At 50.7% G+C, this 27,545-nt stretch overlaps 5 protein-coding genes across 5 annotated transcripts; 2 read left to right on the top strand and 3 right to left on the bottom strand.

Moving 5' to 3' along the window:
- Positions 1-535: 535 nt before the first annotated feature.
- On the top strand, positions 536-10,675 carry BGZ61DRAFT_541275 (uncharacterized protein; the record flags this gene model as incomplete). Its single annotated transcript, XM_046255027.1, has 5 exons — positions 536-2,804; positions 2,864-8,604; positions 8,667-8,958; positions 9,035-9,156; positions 9,218-10,675. The coding sequence occupies 5 exons, from the start codon at positions 536-538 to the stop codon at positions 10,673-10,675; spliced, it is 9,882 nt and encodes a 3,293-aa protein (XP_046094558.1).
- A 5,619-nt stretch (positions 10,676-16,294) lies between these two features.
- Positions 16,295-17,957, bottom strand: BGZ61DRAFT_594643 (uncharacterized protein; the record flags this gene model as incomplete). The annotated part of the gene is made up of 2 exons (XM_046256859.1): positions 16,897-17,957; positions 16,295-16,833 (listed from the first exon to the last, which is right to left on the bottom strand). Coding segments are annotated over exons 1-2 (1,566 nt in total), but the record flags the coding sequence as incomplete, so codon positions are not given.
- A 2,471-nt stretch (positions 17,958-20,428) lies between these two features.
- On the top strand, positions 20,429-21,746 carry BGZ61DRAFT_486898 (uncharacterized protein; the record flags this gene model as incomplete). The annotated part of the gene is made up of 3 exons (XM_046249906.1): positions 20,429-20,605; positions 20,690-20,821; positions 20,868-21,746. The coding sequence occupies 3 exons, from the start codon at positions 20,429-20,431 to the stop codon at positions 21,744-21,746; spliced, it is 1,188 nt and encodes a 395-aa protein (XP_046094556.1).
- Positions 21,747-22,897: 1,151 nt separating this feature from the next.
- BGZ61DRAFT_486897 (UMTA methyltransferase family protein) lies at positions 22,898-23,791 on the bottom strand (the record flags this gene model as incomplete). The annotated part of the gene is made up of 4 exons (XM_046249905.1): positions 22,898-23,137; positions 23,197-23,551; positions 23,600-23,656; positions 23,706-23,791. The coding sequence occupies 4 exons, from the start codon at positions 23,789-23,791 to the stop codon at positions 22,898-22,900; spliced, it is 738 nt and encodes a 245-aa protein (XP_046094555.1).
- Positions 23,792-25,345: 1,554 nt separating this feature from the next.
- Positions 25,346-26,878, bottom strand: BGZ61DRAFT_373152 (transferase family-domain-containing protein; the record flags this gene model as incomplete). The annotated part of the gene is made up of 2 exons (XM_046242231.1): positions 25,346-26,446; positions 26,513-26,878. The coding sequence occupies 2 exons, from the start codon at positions 26,876-26,878 to the stop codon at positions 25,346-25,348; spliced, it is 1,467 nt and encodes a 488-aa protein (XP_046094554.1).
- Between the last annotated feature and the right edge of the window lie 667 nt (positions 26,879-27,545).

Genomic DNA, 27,545 nt, shown 5'->3' with positions numbered 1-27,545 from the left:
AGAGGTGCGCCACCTCCAGCTCTATGACAGCCCTGTGACTGGTCAATGACGCCTGCTGCAGCATCATGAACCAGAAGTAAGGGCTTCGGAGCTGAAGCCTCTCTGTTGCCCGCCCCTATATTGCTAGTCGCTATGGAGGTTGACCAAGAGGGAATTATGACGAGCTGCTGTGCAGCCCGTATTGATCATGAGAGGTGCGCCACATCCAGCTCTGTGACAGCCCTGTGACTAGTCAATGACGCCTGCTGCAGCGTTTAGCCCCGACACCAAGGTGTTAAAACACAACCGAGATTCATGATGCATGACACCACAACATCCGCGGCGTTCTAGACTGAAGAACATACGCGGTGGCGGCAATTGCCTGCCTCTATCGTGTGGGCAAAGGACAAATATACCGTCGTTGCTTTCGATCTCGTAACTCTCTCTTCTCGTCTGAGAACTGTATCCACCGGTCAAGAAATCACTGCTTGTCCAATTCTCACTTCAACAACTCTTTAGTCAGGCAAAAGACGGCAATTGTAACTCACCGTCTGGGATGTCTTCCTCAACCCCAGGACGCTTGTCGAAGCGCCAGAAGATCATCAACCTCGCCGTCTATGGCTCCGTCGGAGGGCCAGACAACGGAGAAGCCAATCACCAGAGACAACCGCAGACTAGGGTTACCCATCTTGCCTCCACCACTCCAACGACTCATGACTCTGATCGTGTAAAGCTCGCCAACGTTCTCGGCGACGCACTGGACGACAACGTAGATCTCGCGGCCGAGATTCTGCAGGACGACAGTATCAAGTCCACCCGGGATGTAGCCTTGCACTATGGATTCTCGCGTGTACGCGCTCTGGCATCCACGAGGAAGAAGCGCTTGCTGCTGACGCCTGAGTCGGCCCCCGAAGCGGATGAACTTGGCGCCTACTCGCCCCCTTCCCAACAGGACAGCCTCTCAGGCCTGTTTCTTGCACTCAGATTCCGCCGGCGACTGTTCGCAGCCGAGCCGACGGCTGTACTCCAGCACATGGTCCATAGTGACGATGCCAAGGAAAACCCCAGCGATGAGCTGCCCGTGCATGCATCAGCAACTGTACGTGCCGAAGTCACAGGTTTTCTTGACCGTAGGCCCAATTTCGACATCAGAAGGACGTCTGTCATGTCGGCTTTGGAGACGGGATCTTCAGAGCTCGATCATCTCGACATGACTACCAAGGCGGCCACGGTGGAGAGTCTGAAGCTACTACAGCGTGTGCAGGCCCTGACCCCAGTTCCGGAACTCATCCAACCGCTTCTTGAGGACGGCTTCACGAGCGGGCTTCGCGTGTCGTCCCTCTCCAAGAAGAGCTTTGTTGCGAGGATGGCGCCAAAACTGACCGGTTCGATGGGTATTTCTCGGGAAGAGTTTGAAGCTCTGTTCAGCCAGGTTCACGATCACGCAACGGCCGGCCGTCTGCGCATCGACCGTGCGCTGGTCCAGATCCGTGAGATGGTGCGCGGGACCGGGCTCAGATCCATCGACGGGACCTCTGTTCTTGCCCAGCGCAAGGCAATGTTCAACAACGCCCGTGATGCCACCAACACGCCCCTGAACGCCAACCTTGACGCCCTCTTCGACGACATGGACATGTGCGAGTGCGAGGACTGCCTGGACGTCACCAGCCCTACAGCCTACTACATAGACCTCCTGCAGTATCTGCGTAACAACAACCTCGACAACTCGGCCGAGTGGCACAACACAGGCCAGGAGGGAATCCAAGGCACCGCACTGGAGCAGCTGTTTGCGCGAAGACCGGACCTGCAGCATCTGCAGCTCACATGCGCCAACGCCAACACGGCGCTCCCCATGGTCGATCTCGCCAACGAGGTCATGGAGGCCTTCGTAATCCACCTAACCACGTACGAGTCGACCGGCAAAGCCAAGATCGAGACGTGGAACATCCGCCAGGAGACGACTGACGAGCTGCTCGCGAGCCCGAGCAACACGCGCAAGAAAGCGTACTGCATCCTCAAGCACGCCGTGTACCCGCTCGCGCTTCCGTACTTCCAGCCGCTCGACGCGTGTCGCCTGTACCTGTCGTACCTGGGCACGTCACGGTTCGACCTCATTGACACGTTCCGACTTGCGCAGCGGCAGTGGGTGGTGAGTTCCAAGCTGCTCGGGTCTCCTGAAGAGAAGGCTCGATATGCGGAGCTCCGCCGCAAAGTCCAGGATCGCGCGGCAGCGGCCGAGTATCTCGGCATCAGCCCTGACCTGTACGTGATCCTGACGCGCGAGTCGCTGTGGCCTATCGAGTGCTCCGAGTTCGCCGACAACGGGCTAGCCGTGGACCAGGACCAGTATCAGAAGGATATTGGCGTCGCGAATGCGTATCTATACTGGGGATACGACTCAGAAGCAGCTCTGCTGAGCGAGGCGACAGATACCGGGCCGTCGTTCGTGAAGGCGCAGTTCCTTCCGCGGTCTGGGTTGAGCTTTGCTGACACGGCGGAGCTGGCCCGCACAAGATATGTCAATCCCATGATGCCGACGGGCAAGGACAGAATTCTCCTTGACAGCATCCAGTTTTGCTATCGGTTCCTGCAGCACATCGTCGTGGGCAAGAGCGGCGATGAGAGGACGGCGGCGTTGAGCTCTTTCCTCTTCTGCACTCAAGCCTGGACCAATCATATCCTCAACAAACAAATCCCGCCCACTGGAAATGACCTTGTGAAGCCAGATATTGTAACGACGACTTTTACCAGCGCGGAGATTCGAGCTTGGGTGGCAAAATGGTTTGATTGTGTTGGGAAGTTGACAGTGCTGGAATCTGGCAAGGGTAAACTATCTCAATATTTGCTTAGTAGGCATCCATTTCGCTAACTGCATACCAACAAGGCCCAACTCTTGACCTCCCAGAGTCCAGCTATCTTGTCTGGCTCCCGTCAGTGTCCAAAGTCGCCAGCATCGTTTCCACTGCAGGAAGCGGTGAAAGCGTAGACAAAAATGGCAAGGTGCTTGGATATCTCGATCAGACTGGAGAACTCCGCAATGAAAACGACCAGCTTGTGGGCTTCGTGTGGACGGACGGGAAGGTCTACCTTGCTGGCCCAAAGCCCGCTCACGATGTCTACCCAACAGGCCAGGTCCTCTTCTTCCCCATGGCAAGGTTGGAGGAAGGGAAGACGGCATCGATTGACTTGTTCAAGTCCCACAGCGCGGCGGGCCGCGTTGGGAAGGACAGCAAGATACAGATCTGGGGCTTTGGTGACCGTGACGACACCACTGTACAATGGATGCCGGGAGTAGAGATGTGCAGCATTGATAAGACACGACTCTTTCATCTCAACGGCACACCTCTTGAGCTTTGGGAGTGGGACCGCATCAATCGGTTCATCCGCTTGTATAAGGTGATGCAAGCGTTTGAATGGCCCATCACGGAGCTGGACACGGCCCTCGCCGCGGCAAAACCAGGGACATCCGGGAGTGGTGGCACAACCGGCAACCCTCCTGGCGGTACAACCGACAAAGGTTTCTCCTTTTCGAACTTCAAGGACAAGCCATGTGGTGGTGAGACTTCCGGCGGCGATGACGGCGGCGACAGTGACGGCGATGAACCCGGAATCTCGCCCTGTGATCGGAGCAATTATCTGGAGATCACCCCTGACTTCATCGAGCAGCTCATGAGCATCCAGAAGTTGGGCAGGCACACAGGGCTCGAGCTCACCAAACTGCTGTGCCTATGGGCGGACATTGACACGTTCGGGGAGACGTCGTTGTACTCGCGGTTGTTCCTGACCCACGACTTGGAGTCGATGGACAACGTCTTCGTCCCGGATGCCAATGGCAACTACCTCACGTCTGAACCCAAGATTGGCGACCATGTCCAAGTACTTGTGGCAGCTTTTCACATCAAGACCGAGTTCTTCGACGCCATTCTTGAGCGAGTCGGTCTGTCGCGAGAGAGTAATATCACCATCTCGAATCTTAGCAAGCTCTACCGGCACGTTCTCTTCTCCAGTATTCTAGGAGTCCGGCCGAACGTCCTTCTTGATGTCCTGGATCTCTTCCCAAAGCCATATGATAGCCCTTCGGTGACACTGGACCTGGTCCTGCTATGGGAGCGCATCTCGAACGCTTCTTTTACCGTCAAGCAGCTGCGGTATATCATCCTGAATGCGGACGACCCCTTGCGTCCCATTGCTCCAAACAAATTCCAGGTGCTACGGGTAGCAAAGACAATCGTAGATGGGTTGATTGCCATTGACAACTCCAATGCGGACTTGACCGAGTCCGAACTCGACGTGGTCACGTCGGCGCAGGTGAGAGCTAAGGCGCTTCTAATATTCGACCCAGCAGTCGTTGAAGACATTCTCGGCCTCATCGAGGGCGCCAAGGTCTTCACCACAAATGCGCCGCCAGGATTGGTCGTTGACGCCACCAAGGCTCCTATGAAACTTGCATATAAAGACCCCCCGACTCCGCAAAACCGACGAGTGACATTGTCAGTGACGGGTTGCCTGACCGACGCCGAGATGGCCACTGCGACAGGTCTTTTCCCCGGCAACAGCGACTGGTCCGCAGCGCTGGCCAGGCTCAAGACCCAGGCCGTTCGGCTTGTGAAGCAAGACCTTGGCAAGGTTGTCGGGGACGACGAACTCGACAACGCCACGAAGATCCTCACTCAAGGGGACGTCCCTGCAACGACTGGAGATAACCCTGACCCCGGCACGGCGCCGACGAAACGTGCCTACTTCATGAAAGAATTCATGCCGTATCTGCGGTCCTATTTGTACACCAAGCTGGTGACCACAACCATGTCCGCTGCGACGTCCCTGTCAACTGATGTCTGCGCATGGCTTCTGCAAGATGTCATCCAGATCGACACAGGCACCGTGAAGCAGAGCGCGATGGATGTTCTTGCTGGTCTGAAGAGCTCTGCTCCTGCTGCCGGCGGAACCTGGACGGGATACCTGCTCCCTCCCTCGACTGATACTTATGTGTTCTATGGGTATGGAGACAGCCAGCCGCCGCCTCTCATTCTGGACGGAGTGAGCATCACTTTCGACAATCTCAACGAAGATCCAAACAACCTGTGGTGGACCGGCCCCGTCAAACTCATCGGCGGCAAGACTGTCAAGCTCTCAGTCACTGGGCAGACGGTGCCAGGCGATTTGCAGTGGAAGACCGAAAGATCTGCCGCTACACAAGTCCCCTCCGGCGCGCTGATGCCCGACACTTCTCTCAGCCAAGGCACTGCTGTTTTTGAAGCGCTTTCCAAGGCGTCCATCGTGATACAGGCGTTTTCTCTGGTTTTGGGGGAAGTCGAGTACTTCCAGGCTCATGGTTCAAACTTCTCCGACCTGGACTTCGGTCACATCTCGCTGGACGCATGGAAGAGACTTCTTGCGTATTATGAGCTTCGCAAGACTCTCGTCAGCCGAGAGAAAGGTTTGATTGACCTCTTCAAGTGGGCGATACTCCGTGACACGGCCACGGCCGACGAGATCAGCACAGCCGTCTCTAAAGTCACCACATGGGATGTAGACACCATCAAATCCTTGATCGACGCCGCCAACTTTGACCTTGGCGATGTCAAATTCTTCCGAGATGAGGTCACCTTGACGCAGCTGCAAAAAGCCATAGCCTTCACGCAGACCGTCGGTATCAAGGATATCAACCTTCTTATGTCGTGGACAGACCTCAAACTCGACTTCAGCTCGACCTGGAAGTTGGCCAAGAATATCCGGAAGACCATTCGGGGCAAATACACTGCATCAGACTTTGAGCAGGCTATCAAGCCCTCGCACGACCAGCTACGCCGCAACCAGCGAGACGCGCTCATCACGTACCTCGTGATACAACCTGCTCTAAAGTCGTGGGGCGTTGTCGACGCGGACAGCCTCTTTGAGTTCTTGCTCCTGGATGTGCAGATGGGCCCCTGCATGCAGACGTCTCGGACCAAACAGGCCATATCCTCGGTGCAGCTGTTTGTCCAGAGGTGCTTCCTCGGCCTAGAGAAGAAGGGCTCTGAAAACATCGTGCTTGACGAGGAGCGGTGGAAGTGGATGTCAAAGCAGATTGCGTGGTCCGCCAACCGGAAGGTCTTCCTCCACCCTGAAAACTGGTTGGTGCCGTCACTGCGCGACAAGAAGACGCCTGCCTATACCGACATGGAGAGCACATTGATGCAGCGCGATGCCAAGCCCGAGAACATCCTTGAGTCCTTCCGTGGCTATGTCGACAGTTTGGCGCAGGTTGCGAGACTGCAAGCCGTAGGTCTCTACCTGGACAACAAGAGCTTGACCGACGGCAGCAAATATGTCCTCCACTGTGTGGCCATGACGGCGGGTGCTCCGTATCTGTTCTTCCATCGCACCTACGACTCGGGACTTCGAGAATGGTCTCCCTGGATACGAATCACGGTGGATATCCCGACTTATACCGTGGAGTGGCAAGAAGACAGATCGATAATCCCCCAGCTCAGACTTGAACTCGACGCCAGCCAGGGCTCCTCGAACCAGACTTTCAGATCGCACACGGGCTGCTACGTCACTCCAGTCGGCTGGAAGTCTAGGACGCTGGTTTTCATCGGGACGCTCACGAAGAAGACAATACCTAACGATACTGCCACGACCAAGTCCTTCAGCGAGTTCACCAGTTCCAGGAGCTCTGAGAGTGCCGAAACCATGAGCCCTGGCGAGGCATGGGAGATCAAGCTCGCATGGACCGAGTACCGCGCCGGTAAGTGGACGCAGAAGCGGATTTCATCGGATGCCTTCCTCACAGTGGACACGACGTTGAAATCAAGCCCTTCCATAACACTGGGCCCCGATGCTCCGGAGCAGACCGTATACGAAAGATACTTTCTTCAGCCCGTCGACTCGTTTCTGTTCCTGCCATACATCGACACGGCGAACGACAGTGTCCGCATCGAGGTGTGGTATTACGCCTCTTTCTGGACTGTCACGCAGGACAAGGATAAGCGAGCACCGTTGCCAGCTCAATCCATACCCGCAGCTACAGTACGGTACGCCGGCACGTATGTATTCGACGGCAGCCAGCTCTTCCAGAGCCGCGACTACACCGCGCAGAGTCCAACGCATATCTCGCAACTGTCGTTCCACGTGCTCAACGGACGGGAAGATGATCATGTTGTCCAAACGCTTCAGATCTCGGATGGAGAGAGCGGGCCGGTCCTTCTGCATGTGGGCAAAATATCTGACGGCAAGTACCAGGTACCAAACGTGTCGTACGTGCAGGACGCAGCGGGCTTGGTGACGTACGTTGATGGTACAACCGACATCTTTTACCATCCTTTCCCGCAGAATCTCGTCACGGCCGCGAGCAGCGCCACCGAGGACTCGGGCGTTGAGCCAATCGAGAAGTTGTACAGACAGCCTGCCTTGATTCTTGACAATGTCGTCCCAGTCTTCGGGACGAATGATCCGCCGTCCAGCTCCGACTGGACAGCCACCTTCGCGGAGCTTTCCAAGCCGTACTCCCAATACAACTGGGAAATCGGGTTCCATGGCCCGATGCAGGTCGCTGATGCCCTGGCCAAGAGCCAGCAGTTTGACGACGCCCTGGCGATGATGAACCAGGTCTTCAACCCGCATGCCCAAGGCACAGACATCCGCAAGGTGTGGAAGTGGATGCCGTTCGAGCATTCGACGACCAGCCGCGTGCTAGAAGGTATCCTGAACAGCCTCAGTCCCCGCCGTTACGACGAACGCATCACAGAGTGGCGAGACGCGCCGTTCCGGCCCTACGTCTTGGCACGAGGTCGCATCGTGGCGTACATGAAATGGACGGTGGCGCTGTACATCAAGACGCTCGTTGCGTATGGCGACATGTACTTCCGGCGACGCACGTTGGAAGACATCCCCTTGGCCATCCAGCTCTACGTGCTCGCCAGCCACCTGTTCGGACCCAAGGGAGAGATGATTCCGAAGCAAGGGAAGAAGATCCCACAGACGTATTTCTCGCTGCTCGACAAATGGGACGCCTTCAGCAATGCCGCCGTCCAGATTGAAGTGGCATTCCCCTACAGCAATCAGACCGGTGCGATGTGGCATGCCATGGGTGACACCAGCCAAGCTTGGAAGATGTGGTCCCAGTCAGAGAAGTGCGGATGGCGTGGCGGGAACTGGGAGCAGCAGATCGGACTGGCCAACATCTTTGGCTTCGCGACATCGAGATACTTCTGTCTCCCAAACAACCCAAACCTCCAAGCCCTCCGCTCCACCATCGATCAGCGCTTGTACAACATCCGAAACTGCCTGGATATCGACGGCCGACCCATGCCGCTGGCGCTGTGGGAGCCGCCCATCGACCCGGGGCAGCTGGTGGCGGCCGTAGCATCGGGTCTCAGCTTGTCCAGTGCGCTCAACGATCTGAATGCTAGTCTGCCCAACTACCGGTTCACCTGGCTGATGAGCCGCGCCCTCGAGGCCACGGCCGAGCTCAAAGGGCTTGAGTCGACATTCCTGTCCATCAAGGAGAAGAGGGATGGCGAAGCTCTCCAGGTCCTCCGGACGGGGCATGAGATCACCATGAATAACATGATTATGGAGTTGAAAAAGGGTTCGCTTGAGGAGGCTGAGAGGTCACTGACAGCCTTGCGTGCCAGCCAGGCGGTGAGATCTCTTTATTGTCCCGGTTGTGTGGAAGCAAGCCGACTAACCGAAATCTCCCGCAGTCATCGAAACATCGCTTCGACTTCTACTCGCGTCTAGCAGGCGTAGAAGCCAATGCTTTGGGCAGCGGCACTGACCCCTTCAAAGTGAAGGCGATTAACGTTGACAGTCCCAGCAGCGGGAGCGATGCTCACATCAACTCGCTTGAGACCCAGTCCGAGGTGCTGGCAGCCGTGGCGCAGTCGTATACCGAAAGCGCCGCCAGCATTGAGATTATGGCGAGTATCCTGGCTATGTTGCCCCAGATCACTCCCCATACTGAACCTATGGGATGCGGATTCGAACTGGTTTGGGGTAAGTCTTATCCTCCGTTGTGTCTATCACGGTCAGGGGTCAGTAGGGAAAGCTGACATGTATACGTGCGTAATAGGGCCGTCGAATTTGCTCAACGCCCTGCAGGCCTCCGCGCGGCTGGACCAAATGAACGCCGGCTCAGCCAACTTCAAGTCTTCTCAAGCGTCGAGGAAGGCCAGCTACGTGAAGCAGTACCAGGTAAGAACGGCGAGGCAAGCACCAGTCTAGTCAATGACTTTCAGCTCACGATGTGACACAGGAACGCCTCCACCAAATGAACCTCGCCGGGCTCGAATTCGAGCAAATCAACACGCAGATCGCAGCCCAGGAAACACGCGTCCAGATGGCCAACCAGGACATGGCCAACCAGCAGCAGCTCATCGACAACGCCAACGAGGTCAGCGAGTTCATGAAGAACAAGTACACCAACGACGAGCTGTACGCCTGGCTAGAGGGCAGCACGCGCACGTCCATGTACCAAACGTATCTCCTCGCCTACGACCTCGCCAAAAAGGCCGAGCAGGCCTTCCGCTTCGAGCGCCGGCCCACCTTGGCCCAACAGGCGCTCGACTTCATCTCCTTCGGCTACTTCAACCCGGCCCGCGACGGCCTGCAGGCCAGCAGCCAGCTGTACCTGGCGCTGAAGCAGATGGACGTCGCGTACCAGGACAGTCGGGGGCATGACTACGAGATGGCGAAATCTGTCTCCCTGCGGCAGCTTAATCCCTACGCGCTCGTCGCCCTACGAGAAACGGGAACCTGCACCTTTGACATCCCCGAGGTGGCCTTCGACGTGGATTTCCCGGGGCACTTCTTCCGCCGGATCAAAACCGTTTCCGTGACCGTCCCCTGCGTCGTGGGGCCGTACGTCGGCGTCAACGCATCCCTCCGCCTCCTCAAGCACCGGTACCGGGCCGACAGCCTCGCCACCTCGGGCCGGGACTACGCAGAGGACACATCCGGCGGAGCCATGGACCCGCGTTTCCGCACCGCCGTCGTCCCCATCGACGCCGTCGCCGTCGGGTCCGGGCAGAACGACTCCGGCGCGTTCGAGCTCAACATCCGCGACGAGCGGTACTTGCCCTTCGAAGGCGCCGGGGCGGTGTCAACCTGGCAGATCACCCTCCCGCCGGTCGATTTCCGTCCGTTCGACTACTCGTCCATTGCTGACGTGGTGCTGCAGCTGCGGTACACGGCCTGCGAGGGCGGAGAGCGCCTGCGGAAGGCGGCTACGCAGAACGTGGTTGATTGGGTGTCCACCGTCGAGGACAAGAGCAAAGAATCAGGCCTGCTGGCGCTGTGGGATGTGAGGGCTGAGTTTGCGGCTGAGTGGGCTAGGCTTGCGTCTCCGTCGACGGGTGATGAAACCCGCACCCTCGTACTCCGCGGGCTGCTCTCCCGGCTTCCCGCCTTTGTGGCGGGACGGGACCCCGCCAAGGTGAGGGTCGCGGACGTGACGCTCGGGACGAACCTGAATGTCTCCGGGCCGGGGGATCTGGCTGTTGACTTTAAGTATGTTGCTGGTACAGAGGGAGACTTTACGGTGTTTGATAGCGGGCCTGTGAAGACCGGGTCGTTGAGCTTGTTTAGGATTAGCGAGGCGGATGAGCAGTTTGGGGATTGGGCGCTCAGGGTTGGAATGAAGGACGTGGCGGTCGATGCGAGGTCGAGGATGTGGTTGATTGTGAGGTATCGGTTGTTGAAGCCTACGGCGTGAGGGGATTGGCGGGCTCTTGTGTGACTGGTTTTTGAATACCTAATGAATAACGATGAAGCACCGAGGCTTATGACCAACAATATGCCCTACCGGAGCGTGCGATGAGACGATAGTATGAGTTATCAGATCTTAATGTGACCGTATACGTGTTGAGTGTTATCGGTATGGCGTATATACTCATCACCAGAAAAGGGGGTTCCCTTTAATTGCTTTGACGTGCAGAATATCGAGACGATAGGGGGACTTTCGAACATCGGTACCACCCCTGTAAGGGCGAAACGGACGAACAGGTTGGTGAAATTGGCGAACCTCGAACTGACTGACACACTTGGGCTAGCCAGCCGAGAGGAATTGTACCGTTGCACTCGGCCGCTTTGAGTTTGTTCTTTGAAGATACGAGACGCATCTCACATGACCCATGCGTCCGGTACTTCTTCGAGCCTTTCGGTTTGACCCATGCGGGGCATACGAATAACTCGACTCAACAAGTCTGCTTGGCTGATCGTCCACTTGAGGAAGACGGCCCACGAGCATCGCAGGACCTGTCTCTGACCGTTTGGTTCTTGGCGCGAATCCGCCTAAAGTGGATTGGTATACACGAAAAAGAGCTCCTGAGGCTTCTATCTTCATCAGGTTTCCTCCATCGCTCTTCTATCGGTGCAGCCACCTGCCTTCTGTGGACATCCGGCTTGCTACTGAATGACCCTACTCAAGTATTATGCGTAGAAACGGGCCCCGTTTCCACTTTTAGTCCAATTACATTCTATGACCTCTACCAGGTTTACGTCTCTTAGAAACGGGCCCCGTTTCTACTTTTGCGAATTTCTAATAAAAACACGAACAAAACACGAAACGCGCCCCGTTTCCAGTACGCCAATGTATCTACCCCTGTACAATCCCTGTAGAGATAATTGAGGTACAATATGTCAACTAATTAAGTGTCTATAGCCCCTGGCCTTCAAATATAGATGCTTGTCCACTGATGTAATGTGTGCCGGAGTCGAGTAAAAGAAGGAGCCTTGAAGAACTGCATCCCTGAGTATATTGGTTTTCTCAATTGCAGTTCCTCAACGCCGCCTATACTCACAGCCGCATTATCGTTTCTATCCTCCATCTCTTTCCCATCCAAATATAACTGCCTGCATACCTCAGTAAGGGGGCGGCCTAGTAATCCACCCAAGTACCCCATAGCATCGAAGGCTAGCTGGGCTCAGCCTATCTAAACCCAGAGCTAGCAATTATCTGCACTGTATATAGCTTTGCCCTCAAAGCAGATAGTAATCGGGTCTTGAGGTACCTTAGAGAAAAGTATAGAGTATTAAAGTTAGCCTATTGGGGACTTAAGTCTCTTATCTATTCCTTAAACCTACCCGATCTAGCAGAGCGTCTACTATAGCCTAATTACTCCAGCTCTTATTTATACTTAGCATTATAGGAGGGTTTAGCTTGTAAATACTACACTCTATACTCAATTAATAATAAAGTAATAGTAAAGTATATTAAGAAGGCTTATTATAGTAAGATAGGGCTTGCTGCTTAATATAATAGGAAGGCTATTATATTAACTGCTATACTAAAAGTGGAATAAATACTCTACTAATATATAGTGTAACTAAGGTTTATATACTGGATATAATAAAGGCTTGGATATGAGATTATATTAATAAGAAGCTTTTATTTTAAAGCTAGAGTATAAGAGATATCTAATATTTATAGATTATTTAATAAGACTGCTTCTAGTAGGTTAGGTAGGCTATTAATAGCTATATATTTCTTAAGATAGCTTTAGTATTTATATAAGCTTTTATAGAATAACTATAATTAAAAGAGTATTAGTATTTTAACTAGCTATTATTCTACTACTTAAAGCTAGTAGATAGCAGTATATTAATAGCTAGCTTATTAACTATTTAAATATACTAGATTAATTAAAAATATATCTTTAAAGAATATAGTAATATATATAAAGAAATTTTTATTTTACTTTTAAAACTACTTATAAATACTAGCTACTCTTTTTATTTAAATAACTATAATAGATAAGCTTTAGAAAATTTAGCTAATAATAAGTAAAAGCTAGCTTTAATAGTAATAATACTTAATTATTTCTTTAATTAATATAGAAATATAATATAGTATATTAATATTTTACTTTAATAGTAACTTTATAATATAATTTCTAGATATACTTTTAAAATACCCTTTAAGCTTATTATATACTTAAGCTTTAAATAAGCTTATTAGAATAAATATAAATATTATCTTTATTTCTAGCTTTATTTATAATATTTTTCCTAAATAATAATAAAGTTAATAATAATAAGAGAGTTCTTTTAATCTTAAGCTATAATATTAATATAATTATAGAATAATTAAGTATAAAAAATAGAAGAGCCTACTATAGAGTTTTATACTACTAAATATATTAGTAATAAGCCCGGTATTCTATTTAATAGTAAAGATAAGAATAATAATAATAAAGATAATAAAGAGTAGAAGAAGGAGGGGGAGGATTAGTATTATAATAGCAAATACCTTTTAGATAACCTAATTTAGCCCTTAAATAATAGAAAGGAGATAGAGTATAACCCTACTGCTAATATTATACTACAGCTTCTATACTTTATAGCTATAGAAGATTTTAAGAATAGTAGATTAAGCTTAATACTATTAATCTATTTCAGTGTTATTTAGGGCCTCTTTAGCCTATAAGGAAATAAGTTCCTCCGCCTAGGTTAATTTACTCCCATACTAGTAAAACTTATATATTATACCAGGCTAGTTATCCTTAAGGCAACCTTACCTAGGTTCTCTTATAATTATATTAGTCTTAATACTAGGCTATATATTGCATTTAGTACCTAGATGGAAATAATCTATATATATAAGAAGCTTTTGATATTCTTATTAGGGCTGGTTATATATAAGAAAGTAAAGAGGGCAGACACACTATAAGATAGCAGCTAGCTAGTAGAAATAATACTAGTAACTATATTAATCTCTAGCCTCCCTTTTTCCCTTTTTCTCTAATAGCTCTCTTATAGCTAGAGTTAGTATCCCTTCTTCTAATACCCCAGCTAGCTAGCTGTAGCTTAGCTACTTAGGTCTAGCTAGTTTAATTAGCCTTTTTAATTCTGAGACTCCAGCCTGGCTGGGTCTCTTATAACCCAGTCGGAGCTCTCAGATCCAGCTAGTTACACTTAGCCCGTATTCCATAACTTCCTCAGCCACTTACTAGCTGAAAGCTAGCTGCGGCAATTCTGCGACGCAGCTGCGACCTTGTGGCTGTTAGGCGCGGCCGCTACTGCGTAACAGTGGATTTCTGCAGTTAGAGCGCTACAGACCCTTCTTATAGCTTTTGGCCTCTAATAATTCTTTCTATCTAATAAGGGTCTTTGAGTCAGTTTTATAGATAAAGAAACTGACGATAACCTTGGATATGTCAGATAGAAGGGTCTAAGAGGAAGGTTCAACTAGTATTGGGTTTCTAGCCTGCCGGCCTCAAAGGCCTGGATTCCTAGGAATCCGGTCTCGGGATCGATACCTTTAGTATTATTACGGCCCATACAACATGGACGCCTGACGTCACGTGCGGCCCCACAAAACCCCCCTGGGCAAAGTTATATCGCTGCAGCTTACACTAAGGGACCCACCCGTCCGGAACGGAAGAATAGGGCCACCGATAGATCACCACGGGACCTATATAAATCACCAGTGATTTTTAGAGATCACCAGTGATCTCTAGAATTACCAGTAATCCGGACTCTGCCTAAGTAATCCGCCTAGTATATAGTTATCTAAGAAGTGCCTATCTAGGATAAGCAGCTACTCAGCTATTAATATAACTTAGTTACCTCAATTACCTTGACTTACTATATATTACTGTACTTAACTATTACCAGACGTAATTCTTCCTCTGTAAGTAACGCCCTAACTGCTCTGCTAATATAAACCTACGGTTTATACCCCCAGTACCCAACCTTCTACCTACCCTAGACCACGTCTACGGCAGACCAGAAGACACGACCGTTACACTAAACCTAACCCCCAGATCAACATATGCTGCTGCGTTTTGCCAGGAACGTCGATGTCCGCTTTGTGAAGGATTCCAGGCCGCACCATCAACAGCGAGACTTCAGACGCGCTGTAAGAGCCATCCATAAGATCGAGTCGTTGCTGCAGGGGGAGGCCGGAAACCTCGACTGTAACATATATACAAGGCACTCCGGGCTGTACAGTAAGCAGCAACCTGTTGAGGACGTAGCTGAGACGTACCTGGATGCTATGTGGTTGCATTACCTAGTGATTCGGCCCTGTGATGCGTTACGGAGGAAACGGCTGACATTGGTGTCCCAAGATTGACCGAGATATCTATATCGCCAATGTGTTGCGGCAAGTGATTGAGCGCCACTTCCTACGGAACCTGGAGGAGATTATTCCTGAGGATCTCGGTCTCCAAACAATCAGGTGGCTCGTTCAAGAAGAAGACAACGTAGGCACGCGAAAGGAGATGATTATGAAAGAGTTTCAAGTGTTGAAAAGCTCTGTCGAAGCTCTCGAAAATATATAATATGCTCTGTCAAGGCTTTGCTCTAGCCGTAGCCTCGCATCTATCACCACTCCTAGGACTTTAGCGCTTTATGTCGGATTAACTCCTTTTCCCTTAATTACGAATGGCTTGTCACCGGTACGCTCGGAATTACGCGTGAAGTGTATGATAGTCATCTTGTTACCTTTAAACGTTATACCGCACTATCTTTCCCAGTCCAGTACTCTATCTATAATAGCCTAGATCCCTGCCCTATTTATCTTTACTATCAGCCCTATCACCTAAGCCAGGTAATTATTATCCAATGCTTCCGAGAAAGCATCATCCGATAGCTGTATTCCGTCGTGTTTCGCCACCGGTTTCAATCCCGACGTTAAATGTATTAGTGGGAAGAGAACATCGACATCAAGAAAATAGCGCAGCACTCAATGCTGCCACGTTGGGCGCAGAGTCCGGTAGAGTTCGCACCATACAGAGCCGAAGGTGGCCAGCCTTCTCCCAAGAAACCTATCAACACCACACGTCGGCAATTATTGTCGCATTCTGCGATACGCCATTTCACATTTTAGTCATGAAAGCAGCGAAAACCACAGTTCGCGGGCATGGGCAAGGTGAGAAGCAAGCTTTCAATCGATCCAAGCAATAAATGCATACTAATTGTGTTGCACGGATTGCTAGGAGAGCTTACCCATGGGACAGTGGAGCTGACTGATTTGACCCAGGCGGATGATCACACGCAGACTCGCATTTGCGGATCCGCGTCAGCCGGCCCCATAATAGGCAGCAGCCCAGATTCATGCTCCACCAATAATTCTGCCTCAGCAGCCATTGAGTCTGTCGGGACTCTTGGTCACGATGTGTTAGATCTGACGAATCAGGCCCTCTAAATCTAGTGAGGGCTCTGGATTCGTGCCATGTTTACAATGTGCCAGGAATAATAAGCATGGATGAAGTTGGATGCCAGCCATTCGAACTGCAACTGACTCACTTATTATATATATTAATAGAGAATTCTAAATAGATGAAACTCTGAATGTTAACTACCTAATACCGGGCATATTACTGCTGCCCGTAGCAATATAGGTAGATGGAGGAAGAAAGTATAAAGATCGAAAAGCTTCCACAATCAGAAACATCCTCCCCAAGCCGAATAAAGCCGAAACTAATATCATAGGATAAAGGCTAAACCATAAGAGTGTGCCCTCTCCAGATACAGACCGAATTGGACCGGAAACCCCTAGCAACAAAAGCGCCATAACGACCAGTATCGCTGCCGGAATCACTGTGATTGCTACCGAAGCGATCTGCCATATAAGTCGTTCGACGGCAGAAGGGAATGGGAATCCCCAGGCCAACAAGTGGAAGGATCCGAAGATCACGAGCGCTATCAAGGTCCCGACGTCATGGCCTAAAGAATGTCTGGGCGTGAAAAGGTATGGAATGGTGTATGTGCGACCAAGTTGAAACATGCCCCCCCACCACCACCTTGCCTGCCCTTGCCGACTTATCAGCATGACGTCTTCCTTCGATGCTGCCCTTAGTGCGGGTACGAAGACAGGTACCTCAACGTCTTTCGGGCATGACCACTGGAGAAGGTACGTTGCAATGGCTTTGTCATGTTAGTCTATGTAGTGACGATTCAATGACAGAAACCAGAAAGTAGAAACTATACCACAAACACCGTAGGCGAGTGCGACCATCTCCAGCTGGCTGATCGCTATGTGGTGGGTGGCCCGGTCGACCAACGAAGCTGCTAACTGTACGATCTGGACCAAGGCAAAAAAGGACACGAGGTCACTGCTCTTGCTTTTGTCCCGAATGACGCTCTCTGTGACCTCTCGGGTCGGTAGTGCAATAAGTCCTCTTTCCGCCGCCTGCAGGAATTGCGTCGCATTGAGGATCCATTTGTCTCCGCACAATGTGTACAAAGGGGACCTAGCCCACTCGTTAAATTGCTCAAACGACCACTCTTCCGGTAGGTGACCTTCGGACGCCAGTTCATTTATTATCCGACGGTGATCTGGATTTGGTTGCCAATCGAACCCGCCTAGGCTACTGTGAGCGTGTGTTATTTCTTGAATGAAGTTTGTGAGACGTCGATCTTCGGGACAAGCTGCGATTGATATGGCATCGGCAGGAAGTAGGGGGCTATACCGGCCCATTGCCGCCTGTGTAGGAGTGTCGTCGGTTCGGCTTTGGATCTCTGGTGCCGACATGTCTTTCCTTTGTTCGATATTATTTCCTGGAGATGGGACTAGCACATCAGCTCCATGATCAGCTGCTAGACTCTCGCCAGACTCGCTGCGGGAAGGCAGCAGACTCCGAAAATCAATACCGAAGCCACCAATGTCCGCTAGCATCGTGTGAGTGGCTGTCCACCCCTTCATCTGTTCCTGGTAAAGGGCTGGGACCGCAGCCTTCTTCTCGGACACGCCGGGTTGTTTGCTCTTCTCTACCTCTCGCGCGCGCATAAAGCCGTTAAGTGCTTTCCCGAGCACGAACTCGGGCACGAGGAGGGTGAACAGCACCCACCCCAGCTTAATCAACATTGGGTAGCAGGCTCTCCCCAGTCGGCCAAGTGCTGACGTGAACTTGCTATTGCCGGGGACGGGGTCGTTGAATTGCTCAGGTACGTGGACTGCAAGGATCGACCAAGTGCAAAGGATGATGACCCCGAGAGAGTCCCAGACAATTTCCATGGTTCCGCGAATGTTGGGATTATGCACGAAGCCGTGGGTCGTTGGCAAAGTACAGTTGGGCTGGAAAGTCCGCATATTGCTATAGGCAAAGCACAGCCGCAGTCGCAGGGCTTGAGGGGACAATTGATGGTCGACTAGCCGTGAGGGGTTTGACTATTGGAGTTTCAATTATTTAACTGCTCGTGCGTTGTTGTTCATGCCACGAAACGAGGCTGCCGAATAGATCAGGCTGCCGGACATGTCAGGCTGCCGCTCCCCGAGGAGTGCATGTGACTTACCGATTAAGTTAGGTATAGTGCGCTCTGTTGCCTTGGCACAACCACAAATTGGCCTGAGCCCTGCTGATCAGTGAGGTAAATGAGTTCTCGCCCGAGTATGAAACGACCCCAGGATAAGTTCTGCTTATTTTGGTGTCGCTGCAGGTTGTAAATCAGGCAGCAGCGGTCTAAGGCCTTTCCGGGGATATTAATTGAGAAAATGCCGCAATTCCTTGACTTCAGCAGCCGTCTTGACTGCATCCGGTAAACCAATTCGGGACAACACATGGCATATTTTCTCTTTTCGCGAGAATAGAGACAACAAAGATAATCCAATCGGCTTTACGCGACCGTCGCGGGACGGGCCGGTCTTGGCATTAATATCTAGTGAGCCGCTGACGAAGTAAGCCCATCTGCCCAAGCTGGCCTCCTCTTTTTCTGACTCGCCGGGACAGGCGGGCCTGATATGAATCCCTTTGCCCGATCATTGGTGCGATTCTCCTTCAAGGGGCTGGGTCTAGCCGGTGGTCTAGCAATCATGAGACCCCGTGGCGTTCTCGGCACATCCTCAATACGACCCGACGCGGGCGGAGAGGGCTCTATCCTTGCTGAAGGTAGCGAACGACGAGCTGCCTGCTTATCTCCACTTTACTTTTCCAGCTACATCGTTGCGTATGTGGCTGGAAGCTGGTCCGATTCCTGCTGACCGGGAAAAGATTCGACAGAGACCTCGTATTTCGTCCATGTTGATTTGATCAGCTGGACTGACTCCGTTGACAATAACCTTCCGTCGTCTAATTCCTTATTATCTAGTAGTCGCTAGCACTACTTTATCACCTATTGGTAAACGCTATAATCGATAATAGCAGCCAGCTCTATTAAAGCATACTCGCTTATCAGCGCGGGGTTTTCTACTACTCCAGTATGTTTTGAAGTTAGTTATAGATAGCCCGTATAAGGCTTGAAACCGGCTGGCAGCTTAAATAACAAGACTCCTGGAGGTCAGAGATAACAGATCTCCACACGGGCTAAAAGCGTAAGCCGACCACTTCCTTTACGATTTGGTAAAGGCCCTTCCAGATGTCGTCCTTAAATCGTACACCAAGTTATTATCCCCTTCTTCCGGCATCAACTTCAGGTAGAGTGTAGTTGACGGGTATTGGAATGCCTCCATATGGCCTCGTACAAAGTCGAGTACTTATTGCTCGAGAAAGATAGAGCGCTGTTCTGCCCATACTACCGTAGACCATGTCACTTGCCAACCAGGTCAGGATCTGTAATGAGTCGGCGACTGAAAGATGATGAGGGCTCGTGGTTCTCAGTGCATTATGTTTTATTGTCGCTTACTGAATGACCAGAAGCTGCAAGCTGTGATTAGACATCAGAAGAATGCTACTAGATACCGTAACACCTAGATTTCCTACAAGTAAGTGTACGATCTCTAGCCGCATGTAAACTAGCAATAAAAAAGTAGCTATTGGAGTAAAGGAGCCCGACCGTGTATATAGAAGAGAATAGGTCTGTACTCGGTAAATTTAGGTCTATAGGTCCAGGCATGGATTTAAGGCACACCTACGATGATAACTACATAACTAAATTTAAGCACGCTCCTTAATGCACGCCTGTGGATAAAGTGATGAAGAGGCAGGTAGCTAAACCAAGACCAGAGTCATCGTGCCACGTGAGCCATGACACCTTGGAGGAGATAAATGTTCCTCTCGTCGTTGATCTAGATTCTTCAACCCATATCTTCCCGTCACCACTGTACAAGATATTATTGAACCTCGATGTCCCTATGATGCGTGAAGACGACGATCTCCAGGTATATAGAGGACTGGCTGTTCTCGCAATAGTTTTTTTGGGCGTCCTATCAAGAGATACAATGACGAAGGGAAACAGTCCTTTCAATGTGAGGTTATTTGAGAGTGTTTGAGAATTGAGTTTGGGAGATTGGTCACTATGAGTTTGTCGAATGAGACTAGGTCTAAGCCACATCTGTTTGTTACCATCCTCCTCAGCCATGATCCTGGCTCAGCCGAAGCGAATAATCAATGGCGCCTCCAGCTGACAGTTCTGGACCAGTGGCTGTTCCGGATCGTAGCCACAAACTCTTTGGCCCCCAACTAATTCTGCGCCACCATCCCATCATCCAAGCAGATTCAGAATGGCCTCATAAAAGAAAGGCGGGGTTCGTCTTGGTCCTTTGGTCGATCTTGCTTCCTTCTCCTTCTTCCTCGGCCCGCACATTATGCCTGTCTCCATCACAAAGCAGTTACTAGCCGTAGCGTCATGGTCCTCAACGCGGCTTGACCTCATCTCTATCGGTGCTGATAACGCCATTTACCATCAAAGCCGGGATGGATCGAAATGGAACAGCGGCTGGGACTCGCTGGGTGGCTCATTTGCCGCCGTGACGCCTACGATAGTGAGCTGGGGATCCAACCGACTTGACGCATTTGCTCGAGGCCGAGAGACGGATCGCATGATGCATAATTCCTGGAACTGACAGGCTTGGCAAACATCGTGGGATGAGTTGAATGAGGAAACCTTCACGGGCTCTTTCGCCGCCACTTCATGGGGCAGAGATCGATTGGATGTCTTTGGAAGGGGAGAGAGCGATCGGGGGTTATATCACCAATCGGTACGTCTCCTTGATATTCCCATCTATGAACCTTAGACCTTAACAGTTGCCATCTTTGCAGTGGAACGGTCAACAGTGGCAATCTGAGTGGGAGAACCACGGTGGGATCCTAACCTCGGAGTTGGCCGTCACCTCATGGTCGAAATCTCGCCTGGACATCTTCGGCCTCGGAACCGACGACGGACTTTGGCACCTCTCGTTCGACAACGATTACGGCTGGGCCACGCAATGGGAAGGCCTTGGCGGAGAGTTCACGTCTGCGCCGGCGGCTACGTGTTGGGGTGAAGGTCGCATTGATATCTTTGGAATCGGGGTCGACAATGCTTTGTATCAGAAATACTGGGGTGGTGCTTGGAACAGAGGTTTTAACAACTTTGGTGGCTCATGGGTGAGTCCTCCAGCTGTAGTAAGCTGGGCAACTGGGAGGCTCGATGTCTTTGTGCTAGGTGAGGACTATTCCGTCTATCACTTGGCATACGAGGATGGCGTTGGCTGGCAAGCCGAGTGGGAGTCTCTCGGCGGGCCATTCGATAGTCCTCCCCTCGCACTGAGCCGAGAGCCGGGAACGATCAACGTCTTTGCTGTGGATCTTGACGGCAGAGTATGGCATAGGGAATGGGATGGAAGCCGGTGGAGTGACTGGGAAGGTCTTGGGATACCTCAGAAGCCGAAAGAGGGAGGTAGGATCAAGGGAAATCCTCCGCAGAGCAACGGGTCTGGCATCGCGGTTGGGACGATTCGCCCCATCACTACCGGGGCAACACTGACGGAAAGCAGCGGGGCTCTTCCGACGGGAGGAGACAAGACCGATTCGGCAGACGAGTCGGCTGAGACAGACTCTGATAGTTCTGCTTCTCCAGGAGGTTGTTACTCAATCGTGATTTGCTCTGGAGCTGTTATTATGGCCCTGGTGGTGAATCTGTAAATCCCGGGAAGACCTTCGGTTAACACTTGGAGTCTTGTATATCTTCATATATTGAATTAGCAATGGAGTGAGTTCGGGTTACCTTGGAGCCGATTGCTCATAATATGTAGGCCCGTAGCCATGGGTTGAAACGAGCGTTGGAATGCTGCTGTAAAACCACAATCCATGCAACTTCCATGCCGCAGGCGTCGCTGGCGAAGTAGTAATAGAGCTCCGTTGGCAAGTTCGTGTAAACTCATGACTTGAGAGCCAAGGAACGGATCATGAATTGGGTGATGAGTGACTATTCAAATATGTAACCGACGGGATTCAGAGTAGATGTTGTACATATTGTCCACTTCTGCATCAGCTCGGGCTCAAGCACTACCGCAACCCTCTACCCCACCAGTATAGCCATACTTGGCATCCCGTGTTTGAGAAGTGGCATACATGATGCTGTTACACAGACAGCCGCCTCAAGGGAAGATTTCTCACGATGATACCAAAGTTATCTGAACAGCTTTACGCAGCTGTTGCAAGATCAGCAGATCTATTATCTCGGCCTCACCTCTTCAGATATAGAGACGAGGAGGGGGAACGAAGAACAAGGACACAACACATCTACAGATCAGTCACGAACACAAGCACCGTCATCGATTCACTCAAGATCATCCCAGTATCATGTTTCCTCATCGGTTACCTAGTGAGGGTGCGTTGTCTAACACTAGGGCCATTCCCCCTTGCTGACAGGTTTACCCCGCGACAAGAGGGTGTTCTTGTTGTCTACATCACGACGGACTGCTTCACTTTCTCAGGGGGATCTATTGTCCTTGTATTATCTTTTAAAATGGCCTGGAGATCACCCTTGAATAAACAGTGAACGGTCTTATCGTCTTAGCGGCTTACGGCCCCAGCAGAACTCCATTTGCCCCCGAAATGCTAGGCTCAGTCTCTTCAATTGACTAGAGTGACCCCGGATTTGGATTGTTGTTCCCTGAGGGGGCGAACTTCAGGGTCTGTAACTGAAAACGATTATGTAGTTGCAATATCGATACTAAAATGACGGTGCCATGTTTTCCGGTTACAGCTCTAACGGTGGCGTCTAGTATTAGCATTTGATTAAAAACCTAATGCTCAACCGTCTTCCGTCGTTTGTCTTAAACAAGCCTGTCTTAAACCCCCTCCGGCTTGCGTCCCCAGACGAAATAGACCGGAAGATAGAGATGAATGGCCGGGTCCTTAAGCTCTTTCTTGATCTTAGCAATGAAGACCTGTATCTCCTCGTTACTCCAGCCCAGCACGCGACTGAAGACGGCAGGGGTATATGATTCAATGACTTTAGCCTCTTGCAGAGATTGGAATCGTCCAATTTCCTTGAGCTTCGGATCCTTGGGCCAAGCACCGATCGAAACCTAAGTTCTCATATTAGTACTCATAGCGCCAATCGAAACTCCAAGATGGGGAAGGTGACCTTGCGAATCTCTTGATTGACATTAACAAATCCAGCCTCCTCCATCTTGATCTTCCAGGTAGGATGAGAATCAATTGGCTTGCCAAACATGGCAGCACCCTTCCGAATGTTCTCCATCCACATCTGAGCGTTGGTTGCCTTCTCAATAGCATCATCGTCAGATAAAAACTGAGCTCCGACAGCTTGCATCTCGAAGTAGCCACCGGGAACAAGATGTTCGCATGCTTGTTGAAAAAGCTTGAGCTCGTCGGCAATGCAGCCCTCAAGTTCACGGGCGTGAATAAAGTCAAATGGCCTGGCATAGAGCCAGTTGGATTCAAAGTCGTCGACTTCAAAAGTGCAATTAGGGGGGATCCTAGGGAAAGGTCAGCAGGTTCCGCGTTTAGGAGCAGCAGACATCTACCAGTCGGCCTGGATAGGGCTCAGATCGGTTCCAAGCACCTCAGCGGAAGGATTCTCGCTGAGTCAAGTCAGCCATCATTCTATCTGTAATGAGGTAGCTGGCGTACTCGGCAAAGTCTATGGCCCAAATGCCGGTTCCAGTGCCAATGTCGAGAACTCGCTGGGGTTTGTCGCTTAATGGAGCAAGATTCATTTTACCTCCCACAACCAGGCTGTAAATGTGATGGCCCAGGTCCATTCAGTTTTGCTCTTCTTCGTCGTTGGGCTACGAACTTGTTTAGCTCGCAACCGCTTCCGAAGCGTAATGGATCTTGCTGCTTACTACTAAGTAAGCGCCATCATGGAAAGCATGATAGCGGCGACCGTTCTAGAGATGTCAGTGCTTGACTAGCTTTTATATAGATCGAACACCGACTTCGTATCTAGACAGAGTTAAAGATCAGCCATGGCGTGCGCTTGAAATTAGCTAACCTATAGTTCAAGATGCTAGAGGCCAAGGAGGCGACATAGCTGGCGGACCCTTCTCTGCGCGGATCGTCAGCACTGGACCCTGGGAAGTAAATCTGGTTTACGCAAGTTCTTACTCACGAGGCAAATGAAGGTGGCTCAAGAGGGGAAATTCCCGCGAAAAGAACGAGTTGGACAGCTTCCTTAATTGCTATTTTCTGTCTTTAGCCGGTTCTCATCAGGCCATAATCCTGCAGCGTACTGGGGCACCCTCAATCCATAGGCTAATTGGAGCCAGCCGTTTGGAGCTTCTAGCCTCGGCTGAATTTCATTGAGCACACTGCGTCTTTATCACAAGCGAAGCCTGACAAGGGTCTTACAGGCCTTGTCAGACATACGGTATAAAACAGTGACGTGATTCAACCTAGCGGAGGCGGGAGACCCGTCTTTTACGAACTGTTCTTGAAGGTGTATCTAGATAGAAATATGATGGCAGATTACGGCCAAAAAAGGGTCTACTAGATCTGTGTAAGAAAATGCATAATTTGATGCAGTCTGTATCAACAGCGGTTGCTAAAGTCAACCTAAGGTTGTTGCTAGTATTTTGACCTAGCTCTTGACACACCCCTTTGGGTTGAGGAGACATTAATTAAAGATACCTCAACCAAGGCGAAAATCCTGTATGTAAGCAAATACTCTTCATTTTGAATATACAGTCAGCCATAGTTCAATCAGCCTTCAAGCAATAATATAAGAAATTCACTGCCCGTTTTTCCTTCGCCCAAGATTCCTCTACGATATCAAGTCCGGAAGGAGAAAGAAGCCAGAATGAATCTTGGACATAACCAGGTGTGATAGAAGCCCATCCGATTATTAAGGAAGACGTGCTTGCGTTTTCAGCCGCGGGAATCTCTCAGTTAAATTATCAAGGCTAGAGAGAAAGGTGGCGGACCGTTGGAGCTGAAGCAGCCCGAGGTTGTCTCGAGAGGGTTTATAGAAGGACTCTAGGAGGAGCCGATGGAACTTGAAAGCTGGTGCTTTTGTGTTCAGAATGAATGTTTGAAGGCTGCGGAGGGGCATCAGGCCTAGAATGATAGCCCTCTCTGACAAGTGTGGAAGCATTGGGGTTTGAAGTGTTTAAAATTATGAAGACAACTGTTTTTGTTTTTTTGCTTGGACTCGGTGAATATAGCTAACGTGCCCTCAACGAAGCGGATAGTGTTACTCAACTTCCGCAGATAGGTAGAAACATAAAGAAGTGCCCAGTCTCATGAGCCAAGCGTTCTATTATATCTAAACCTTACAATCCCCTCAGCTCCGCATATTCCAAAAGCACTTGATCTTCCATCAACCTTTTTTGACAGCTCTCCTCCAAGCAAACACACACTTCAATTCCTTCGTCATTCTTTGCATCTCTAGTCCCCGCTCGGCTGGGATACAGAAGCACAAAGCCTTCTAAAGCCGGGCTTGGCCACCTCAGCGCACTGGGCAACCCAAAGCCGAAATCGTGCGTCTCATACACCTTCATTCCCTGCCAACTGGAGCCCCCGAAATCCATACCCAAGAAAGAGTTGACATTGATCTCTAGCCATCGCTGGTCTTCGTGTCCGGCAATCCACTGAAGCAGGCCGCTGAGGTACTGTGGGGTCATGGCAGTAATCGATGCTCGCACCGCAGTGGCTAGCTTGGGAAGATTCCCTGGAGCGATGATGTCCTTGACTGTCAACGGCTCGCAACGTGCTGCGGAAGTTCCGACGCCCATGAAACGCTCGGAAAGCGGAGGTTCCCAGACTTTCCTGGTATCGACAGCATGAACTAGAGTTGCCTTGGACTCCAAATTTGGGTGAAGCATTTCCAGCTTTGCGCGCGTAACACTGCTCCATAAAACAGCCATGATGGCATCATACGTGGAGATCCAGCTACCGCCTTCGCTAGATGCCTTTTTCTTGAGAAGGTCAGTCTTACTTTTCGCAAAGTGCCACATTTGCGGAACCAAGGATGGCATTTTGAAGTCGGCTGGTGGTAGCGGCATTGGGCCACCAGCATCCTTCACAACAGCAAGTTTGCTTTTGAGTTCCTCCATTCGATCGCTTGTTGGGCTTTCGACATCCAATGGAGATCCTCGTATGCCAAACTGTTGCTTTGCAGGGATGAAAGGGTCTCCCTTTGCTGCTGCAACGGTGTTCTCTGCCCAGGTAGTCAGGAATCCATCACATCCCGGGCCATCGGACACAGAGTGGTGGATTGCCAGGCCAATAATAAGGCCGCCCCGAATGAAGTTGAGCTGAAAGGCTGCGACAGTAATTCCGTCTTCATTGTTGTCTCCAAGAGGAGAGTGAAGCTGTTTGGCTGTGACAAATTCCGGAAGAAGCTGACTACCCGTAAGAGAGCCTGGTGGAAACTGTTTTACTGTTAACACCACAGATATACATGATGGTCAATATAGGGAATCATTGCAGTGACATACATCTTTTTCAGCCAGCTCCTTATAGCTAGGAAAGTCGTCTTCACGCAGCATGTACTTGACGTGTAGGCTAACAGTGGAGTCCCGCCGTCTAGCCACCCACATCCGTCCAGTGGTTGCGTCCATCTCCAAGACACCGGAAAGGATGGGGAACTGCGATATAGCAAACTCCAACCCGGCTGTCAGGTTCTGGACAGTTGCTTCGGCTTCAATCGTCTCTGGCAAGGCAAAGACTTCGACAACCGGGACGTAGATCTTAGGCATGATGTGGCCCATGAGGGAGAGAGGATACCGCTCATACGCCGGGCCCGCATCCCATTCTTTTGGATGGACACGGAGCTCAATTGGTAGTTGACCGATAGAAGACATTTTAACGTGATGGAAGGCGTGTTGATGGTATTGTAGTTTAATTGCGAATAGGATGGTTACTGCTCACACTCACGATGAAAGACATGTATATATATGTATTTGAACCGGCGGACAAGACTGAGCCCTATCCGAAAGCAGTGGGTCCTATACCTACACCCGGACGTCTGTACGTAGTACGGACCAAATCACAATAGCCGTAGTCACCTCAATTTCGTAGAGTTCAGATTACCACTCAGTTCGAGCCGGTCAGCAGCTTCGACGCTGCTGGTGGAGTTGGCAGTTATGTGACTACGGACGAGGTCGACGAATAGGAATCACGCCTGCACGTTTCTCGTGATTGAGAGCTCGGCCTTATCAGTCACATGCATGAGATAATGTGTTATCTCTTGGATTCGCAAGGACTGGTGGAACAGTCCTGAACCAATTATGGCTGAGTAGATACATGTGTCGGTTAGCAGGTACTTCAGTTCAGGCTTAGTGACTTGCTGACAGCTTGGTACCCATCAACGTGGAAAAGTTCAAGGCCCCACAGGACTAAAATCTCACTCAGACGCCGGCTGAGGATGAAACTCCCATTCTTCGGCGGAACACGGCGGAACGAAGAATAGAACGAGACTAAAACCCATCTTCGGCGGAACACGGCGGACAGCAGCACTCACCTCTTTCC

The sequence above is a fragment of the Ilyonectria robusta genome (genome assembly GCF_021365365.1).
Source record: "Ilyonectria robusta strain PMI_751 chromosome Unknown BGZ61scaffold_57, whole genome shotgun sequence".
Taxonomy (NCBI): domain Eukaryota; kingdom Fungi; phylum Ascomycota; class Sordariomycetes; order Hypocreales; family Nectriaceae; genus Ilyonectria; species Ilyonectria robusta.
This window is presented reverse-complemented; position numbering and strand designations above follow the sequence as displayed.